At 37.4% G+C, this 8,570-nt stretch overlaps 1 protein-coding gene and 1 pseudogene across 1 annotated transcript; one reads left to right on the top strand and one right to left on the bottom strand.

Moving 5' to 3' along the window:
• Positions 1 to 243: 243 nt before the first annotated feature.
• Positions 244 to 2,899, top strand: LOC120174521 (UDP-glucuronic acid decarboxylase 6-like). Its single transcript, XM_039181338.1, has 12 exons — positions 244 to 347; positions 668 to 786; positions 926 to 1,100; positions 1,198 to 1,289; positions 1,370 to 1,434; positions 1,512 to 1,600; positions 1,734 to 1,811; positions 1,904 to 1,997; positions 2,104 to 2,170; positions 2,253 to 2,316; positions 2,415 to 2,455; positions 2,539 to 2,899. Exons 2-12 carry the CDS (start codon positions 706 to 708, stop codon positions 2,722 to 2,724), a joined length of 1,032 nt encoding a protein of 343 aa, XP_039037269.1. The 5' UTR covers positions 244 to 347; positions 668 to 705; the 3' UTR covers positions 2,725 to 2,899.
• Positions 2,900 to 3,199: 300 nt separating this feature from the next.
• LOC120174520 lies at positions 3,200 to 8,427 on the bottom strand (annotated as a pseudogene).
• Between the last annotated feature and the right edge of the window lie 143 nt (positions 8,428 to 8,570).

Here is an 8,570-nt window from a genome sequence, read left to right as displayed (position 1 = left end):
CAAGTGGTATTCTACGGTTATAATACATCCAACCACATCGAACAAGAATCTCCCAAACCCAACCGAACACGGTAGCGGTGAGAAAGTGAATACGTGGCATTCCATAATTGGTAAGACGTTCTGTAGTTTTAATAAAACTTGTAATATCCACGTCATCACCAGCGTGACTTCATAGACTTCTTCCCTGCAAATCTACAATCCTCTACAACAAACACAACACGGTATAAAAGCTGGTCATAAATCCCACTGTCGAAACATAGTTTTCGTTGAGTATTCTTCGAAAGTCCTCGTGAATTTCAGTAAACTGAACTAAACCCAGATTTTATTTTCAATTTATTTCTCCCAAGGTATGCTCTTTTTTTTTGGCTATTTGGTACAGATTTAGATCTGAGAAAAAAACATGTTTTTTATTTTTTATTTTTTTATAATTTGGTGTGAAATAATGGAGTTGTTAATGTGAAGCTATTGATTGTTTTTTAAGTTTCTCTCTTTTGCTTCCTCTCTCTGGTTGGCGCATACATACAGTTTGGTCATTCAATTTTTATTAATTTTTTTATATTTTTAAAGTATTTAAATAATTCTTTTTCGATCATATTTTGTTCATATATTAGACCACAATCTGTTCGTCTTCACAGGCACTGAGTGTTTGAGTTTGTTCTCTGTGTAGGGTTTCAAGGAAGGGTCTGCAGAAAGAAGAAAAGAAAAATGTCTGCTAATGGAACTGATAACTCAGCTTCTAAGAAGCCTCCGAGTCCATCTCCTTTGAGATTTTCCAAGTTCTTCCAGGTATGAATGATTTCGATTTCGATATTTTCGGGTTAGAATTTACGATATTTGTCCAAACATATTAAAAAAACTCGAATAAATAGAACATATCGATGTCGAATATGTACATGTGTCTTTAGTAACATGGTGTTATTTGCAGTCCAACATGCGAATTCTGGTTACCGGAGGTGCTGGATTCATTGGCTCCCACCTAGTGGACAAGTTGATGGAGAATGAAAAGAATGAGGTTATCGTCGTCGATAACTACTTTACCGGCACGAAAGATAACCTCAAGAAATGGATCGGACATCCAAGATTCGAGCTTATCCGTCATGGTATTGTTCTTTATGTTCATATGCTTCGGTAACATATAGGCTTAGAATGTTGGATTATGTAGTTCAATGATCCAAGGATTGATTGGTTTTTAATCAGATGTCACCGAGCCGTTGCTCGTTGAGGTTGATCGGATCTACCATCTCGCTTGCCCGGCTTCACCGATCTTCTACAAATACAATCCTGTTAAGGTACGTTCGTAACCGTATCTCCTAGTTGAGACATTAATGACTGTGTCTGAAGATTGTGTTTTCATGACATTAAATATCAGACGATAAAGACGAATGTGATTGGTACATTGAACATGCTGGGGCTTGCTAAACGTGTTGGAGCAAGGTTCGCTGTTGCCTATCGACATCGAATTGTTTCTCCTTTTTTCCTTGGGTTTTAATGCCATGGATGTCTGCAAACAGGATTTTGCTTACCTCAACTTCAGAGGTTTATGGAGATCCCTTGGAGCATCCCCAGAACGAGAGCTATTGGGGAAATGTTAACCCTATTGGTATGTTTTCTATTCTACTTGGATATCAAGAACGTGTTTCCGGTTTTTCTGGATATGTATAAGCCTGAACGAGTATTCTAACCATCTTGTTACATGTGAATTTCGATTGATCGGTTTGTTTATCATACTGCAGGAGTTCGGAGCTGCTACGACGAGGGAAAACGAGTAGCAGAAACTCTGATGTTCGATTACCATAGGCAGCATGGCATAGGTAAATGATACAACATTTGCTCACAGCTCGTTATTTCCTGTGTTTCATTTGTCCTCATGGAGATTCTTACTCTTTTTTTCTTATGATAACAGAGATTCGAATTGCTCGTATCTTTAACACTTATGGACCGCGCATGAACATAGATGACGGTCGTGTTGTTAGCAATTTCATAGCTCAAGCAATCCGGTAAATACCAAGACTTTACAGAGATGCTTTAGACGATTCTGTTTTCTTTACTGTTTGCTGCCCCATGCTTGCACACACACTGTTCTTTAACTGTTAAACTTTGCAGCAATGAGCCTTTGACAGTTCAATTACCTGGAACACAGACAAGGAGTTTCTGTTACGTCTCCGACATGGTACGCCGTCAAATTCTTGTTAAAAATTGAACTATTTTACATATCAATGCCGCTTCTCATATTTTTTGTTTAATCGATCAAGGTTGATGGTCTAATCCGACTTATGGAAGGAGAGGACACAGGGCCAATCAATATTGGGAATCCAGGTAATTGTATACAAGTCCCTTTAGTCTCGATTTTCCAATCTTATCGGAACTCTTTTATTTCCGATATCAACTTCGGTTTTTCTTTTCCTGCATTTTAGGTGAATTCACCATGATTGAACTCGCAGAAGCTGTGAAGGAGGTCAGTTTTCCATACATCTTTCATTTAAGTAGATACATTCCGAAAAACAATTAATCGAGTTGGTTGGTGATGTGGTTTTGTAGCTTATCAACCCAGAGGTGAAGATATCGATGGTGGAAAACACTCCCGATGATCCCCGACAAAGGAAGCCCGACATAACCAAAGCAAAGGAGCTGCTCGGATGGGAACCAACGGTGAAGTTGCGCGATGGACTTCCACTTATGGAAGAGGATTTTCGGCTGAGGCTCGGGGTCCCGAGGAAGAACTGATTGAAGTTATCTTACATATACACCATTCCTGGACAGCGGCCGAGTCATATGATCCAGTTATAGTAGAAGCCACAAATATAAAGTGTTATTATCTCTTTCCTTTGAAGTCAATTTCCAGTATGTTTTATGTTGATGCACAATAATGGCAGCATCTTTTATCTCCGGTTGAGTCATTTTGGATGGTTTCTTCTGTGTTTTTAGACGGTATATTTTTTATCCGACGATTCAAAAATCATGCGAATCAAACTGAAAAAGGTCGAAAAAAAATGAATAAAATCAACTTTTTATTTTTTGAAGTTCGACATAGACAGGACGTTATGATCCGCCAGAGACCCTCTAAATATATGGAAAAACAGAGAAAGAAATGAATATACCTGTGTCGGATAAATACCTGTATCTGACACATCTGTATCGGATAAATACTTACATCCGACACGGACTGAGGATCAAATGACATAAGAGGCAAAAAAATCCTTTGAAATCGGAACCCCTAGGCTTCTATCACCCCTTGAACCTTCTGTTTTTACTCTTTCTTTTTCACAACCTTCTTAGGCGCTTCAGCTCCACCATTGTCATCCTCCTTTATTTGTTCAATTCTTGCAAAGACTGGCTTAGGATGAGCCATCACTTGACCACCCTTTAGCCGACCCCACTTTGTTTCACTCTGCAGTTACCAACATTCGACGCGGTTAATATGACGATAAACTTATGCAAGTCGGCATACATACATATTGCAAGAGAGAGAGAGAGAGAGCGTGTACCCAGTTTAGGTTATCAAACTGGTCCTCGGAGTAGCCAAGTTGTGAATGTATCCGCCTGCATAAGCTAGGCGCAACCGGTGACAGAGCAATCGCTATAATCCTCATAGTTTCGAGTATGATCACAAGATCCTGTCCCAAAATCAGAAAAGATAAAAGCTGTCAAATATGATAGCCAGTCATAGAATAACAAGTGTGTCAAATCGTGCAATATCTATGTTACTTGGACTTCGGTGTGTGTGTCAAACACGGATATTTGCATACCGACAGACATGGGTGTTAAACGCCGGTGCTTCGAGCAAAAGAAAACCCCTTCATCGGAACAATAGAGTGCAAAATATTTGTACGTAAAGATATGTAAATGAAGGCAGAAGAACCTTTGCAGCAGCTTCAGCAGCGTCACCTCCTTGCTTAAAAAGAGACCATGGTTGATGCTTATCCATGTACAAGTTTCCAGCATTGCCAATCTCTAGCACAGCTTCACAAGCTGATGATAGGGACAGATTTTCATAATGGATACGAGCTTTTTCAACCTAAATAACATACGGAACAGAAATACATCAGTAATTGACCTAAAAGATACCATTAATGTGGTCGGAAAGCTAAGAGAGGAAATTTGAACAAAAAGTTTCCGAAGTTGAGCATTGGGGCAATATTCATTTACATTCCAAAAATCCAAGAATTCATTACCAAAAACCCAGTCATTCCTAAAATAGGCAAATGTGGTAAGAGAATAATCTAAGAATTCCTTAAGAAATTGCCTATGCTGCTTGGTCTTCAAATTGAGTATTGGATACCAGTAATTTTCCAACACCGGTATGCTCAAATTTTCATTTTCCTCCCATCTATTTGGGAAATCATATCTGATACTTACGCTCGAATATGTTTCGGACATGGGTACTTTAAGAAAAATGCAAAGTCGCAATAACATGGGAAACTACTACCTATTCCTGAAGGTATGGCATTAGATTCACAGTAACCTTACCAGCTTCTCAACGGTATCCTTAAATTCCTTTCCTTCAGCCGCAACAGTTGAATCAACCACTAAAGTCGACTGGCAGTTCTTCTTAAGAAGTCCAAGAGTACGGTTGAGAAGATTTCCTGCAATATAATCGAGCTCGTATGCATATCAATCCGGTTCTAAGTATATTAAAGAACGAAACAATAAAGCTGCTCAAAAACTAATTATAGTAACCGAAACATACCTATTGTGTTGGCAAGATGTGCGTTGACAATATTAATGAAACGATCTTCAGAATAATCCCCATCGTTTCCGAACTCTACCTCCCTCAGGAAGAAGTACCGGACTGCGTCAGCTCCAAATTTATGCACTAATTCATTCGGTTCAATCGTATTTCCTAGCGATTTCCCCATCTTCATGCCATCCTATAATTTTCAAAATAAAAAGCATTGCTGCATGAAATAAAATTACGTATATGAGAAAAATATACATACATACATACATATATATATATATATATATATGTTCAAAAGAATTTGCTTGCTCTCATGGAAAACATAACCACAGGCCAAAAAATATAGGCTAAATATGCAGCTTAGTTAGCGTGAATATATATATGCAAGTTACATCTCCAAATATTTGTACGGACATTCAATTTCTTGAAGCTATCATATAAAGTTTTACGATTCGAATATTTTGCACCGACTTAAAACTGAAAACAATAGGCTAAGCTTCATGGTGTTCAAGTACCTTTGTCAAGAAACCATGGCCGAACACCCTCTTAGGGAGACTCAATCCAGCAGACATCAGCATAGCTGGCCAATAAACAGCATGAAAACGTAAAATATCCTACAAAAAGAGAACAGAAAAAGAAAGAGAACGTCAAACTCTTTACAATCCGAATGGGGAATGTAACTCATTCACTCGAGTAACATTTAAAAATGGTGATAACTTTATAAAATTTATACAAGTCTTCCTACTTATAACTAGTCCTGAAGTCAAGAAATAATATCAAGATCTATGTTCATGAAACAAAAGTGTAAAAGGGTCATCATTTTCAACAATGATTAGTCCAAGGAAATCGATACTGGGAAATGTCGTGCAATGAGGCAGCATGAGGATGAACAAGAAGTTTTCTGGAAACATCTTGGATAATGAGACAACCAGCTTTCCAAAAGGATGGAAATTGACAAAAAATCAAAGGAAACCGATAATAGGAAATCAAACATTTTAGTGCATATGATAACTCTTGCCCTGTTGATAAGTTTCATACCTTTCCAATCAAGTGCAACGAGGCAGGCCAACCCGAAGAAACAGCACTTTGTAAATTAGGTTGATCCTTTTCCTCCAGCAGAGCCGATATATAGCTGTTTTAAAAAAGTTGTACTTGTTAAAATTCTTATTCAACAAAAATATCTGCAATGAGAAAATAAGCAGATATTAAGTAATAAGTGGAATCTTTGATCATTGTCGGTTCTTTCGTTGTTTTCTTTTTCAATATTTTCTGCAGCTATTAAACCATAAAATCTAATAGGTTTCAACCGTACCCAAGGAGTGCGTCAAACCAAACATATATAGTTTGCTTATTGTCGTTGGGAACCGGAATACCCCAATCCACAGCTGCTCGGGAAATTGAAAAGTCTCTTAAGCCATTTTTTATCCAGCTTTGCACCTGGAAAAGCTTATCACTAAGATGAGTTTTGCAATGAACATCATTCTATCCCAAAAAGAGTATAGTTGTACTTTGCTTCACCTCGTTCAATCGGTATGAAGGCTGAACAAAATCTGGGTTTTGTACCAAAATTTCTTCTAATGATTTTTGGTATTTCGACAATGCAAAGAAATAATTATCCTCTTTGCGAGGAACACATGGCTTTAGGTGTGTAGGGCAACAATTGTTTTCGAGCAGCTCTTTTTCATCCTGCAGAATGTTGCAACAAGCCATTCTTAAGTAAAATAACCAAGGGAATTGCAAGAAAAAGATGCTGCATAGGCATATCGATGCTTTATTCAAACCGTATAATCTCATCAACTTCTAGAAATAATCAAACAAAGAATTCAATGTTTTCTGCTCGAAGCATAAAAGAAAAACACCCTTTAATGAAGATTTAGTCCACACTAAAATCTATGAACACGTTAGTTGCTATAAACAAGTCAAATGCGGCGTACAACCTTATATTCCTCGCAATTGACACAGTACAGTCCCTCGTAGTCAGCCCGGTAAATGTCATCATTGGCAAGAACTCTAGAATAGAATTCCTCAACGATTGCTTCATGTTTTGGATCAGTCGTACGAATGAATTTGTCATAAGCTATATCTAACTGCAATCAGGAAAATATCAACAATCATAACAAGATCCAAAATCTCAATTACTTGGACCGATAAAAAGGGCATTTAAAAGTATTACATCTTTCCACAACATTTTATAAGCTTGAGATATAACATCACAATGCTCTCTTGGGCTGGAGCCAGCAGCGGATGCTGCAGTAGCTATCTTCTCACCATGCTCATCCGTCCCGGTAATAAATACGACTCTCTTTCCCGAAAGCCTCTGCCACATATAAGAAGAAAACAATATAAAACAAGTGGGATATTCTGCTTATTTTTCATTTTTCCATTTGTTTTCTACTCCTAACAAGTTGTTATAAAGCAAAACCATGGAATGCATATTAATAACCACTTAGGAGCCGCTGATACCGATTGTAACATGTACAAATACATTGGTTCTTAAGAAATAAACAAGCAGCAAAACCAACAACCGAACTAGTCTAGCTTTATGGACGCAGGATTTTATGTCAGCCGTGCGAACTTAAGGAGTTATATTAGAAATTCAGGGGTACTAAATTACAAAATTTCAAGGAGTGCGAAACTACCAATTTATTATCAAAGTTCTAAACCAGAATTAAATATATTACACAATATCAATAACTGAAACACGTTGAAACCAAGACACCATTTAAACAATACCTGAAACCTGGCAATGGCATCAGCCGCAATAATAGTCTAGCTGTTCTTATGTATTCTGGTAACCATAATTAGCAATTCCAGTACACAATACCAATAACTGAAACCCATTGAAACCAGAGATAGCCGAAGGGTCGTCCTGAAAATTTCAAATTCTCCTACTTTATATTATATACTGATAATATGTTATTATGTTTTCGCCCTTTAAAATTTTATAATTCCGCTACATAGTATAAAATCCTGCATCTGTCCCTAATTGAAACCAATACACCATTTAAACAATACCTGAAACCTGACAATGGCATCAGCAGCAAAACCAACAACCGAGCTAATCTAGTTTTTCTTATGTACACTGATAAGGAGAGACGGACTCAAGATTTTATGTCAGGGTGAAAACTTAAGAAGTTATATTAGAAATTAACGAGTACGAAATAACAAAATTTCAAGGGTTGCGAAACAATTTCCAGTATCAAAGTTCTAAACAAGAATCAAATATATTACACAATACCAATAACTGAAACACATTGAAACCAATACACCATTTAAACAATACCTGAAACCTGGCAATGGCATCAGCAGCAATAGTAGTGTAGGCACTACCCATATGAGGAGGGGCATTCACATAATAAAGAGGAGTTGTGATAACAAAAGGTTCGGCTTTTCTCCAGTTTGAAAGCATTAGCATTGCTATTGTTTGAACAGGTACAAAGCAATGATCTTTTTGGAGAAATGAAGTTGTTTTGAGGGAAACAGAGACGATTCTTGAAATGGGCAGTTCTGAAATTGAAAAAAGATGATGGCTTTAATATACACGAAAGGCTGCTTTGTACCGAACAGTTGATGTTCATCCTTGCTACTGCCATTTCTTCTCTTGAACCGTTGAAAAGAAAGGTTATTGGTTTTGGCTGAAGGGCTTACTGAGGTTTGGAGATGGAAGAAGATAAGGGAGGAAGAAAACGCAGCAACAGAAGAAGAAAAGTTGAATGGGTTGGATTGAGATGAGCCATTGAAGTTTTTATTGGGCCTAATGGATTGGTTAAATCTTGGGGTTCATTAAGCATCATTCTTGAGATTAAAGTTGGATTATATTTAGGGATGGTAACAGGTAGAGACAGAGTTGTGTCGAGTTTTTGACCAATTCGATTTTAATTAAGAAGCATAT

This window comes from Hibiscus syriacus, unplaced genomic scaffold (genome assembly GCF_006381635.1).
Source record: "Hibiscus syriacus cultivar Baekdansim isolate YM2019G1 unplaced genomic scaffold, ASM638163v2 tig00112114_pilon, whole genome shotgun sequence".
In the NCBI taxonomy this organism is placed as follows: Eukaryota; Viridiplantae; Streptophyta; class Magnoliopsida; order Malvales; family Malvaceae; genus Hibiscus; species Hibiscus syriacus.
Note: the sequence above shows the minus strand (reverse complement) of the source record. Positions and strands in the feature narration are given on the sequence as shown.

Coding starts and splice junctions, on each gene's coding strand:
- LOC120174521 (XM_039181338.1), top strand. CDS start 706: ATGTCTGCTAATGGAACTGATAACTCAGCTTCTAAGAAGCCTCCGAGT. Junction 1,290..1,369: donor ACAAATACAATCCTGTTAAG/GTACGTTCGTAA, acceptor ATTAAATATCAG/ACGATAAAGACGAATGTGAT. Junction 1,812..1,903: donor CCATAGGCAGCATGGCATAG/GTAAATGATACA, acceptor TTATGATAACAG/AGATTCGAATTGCTCGTATC.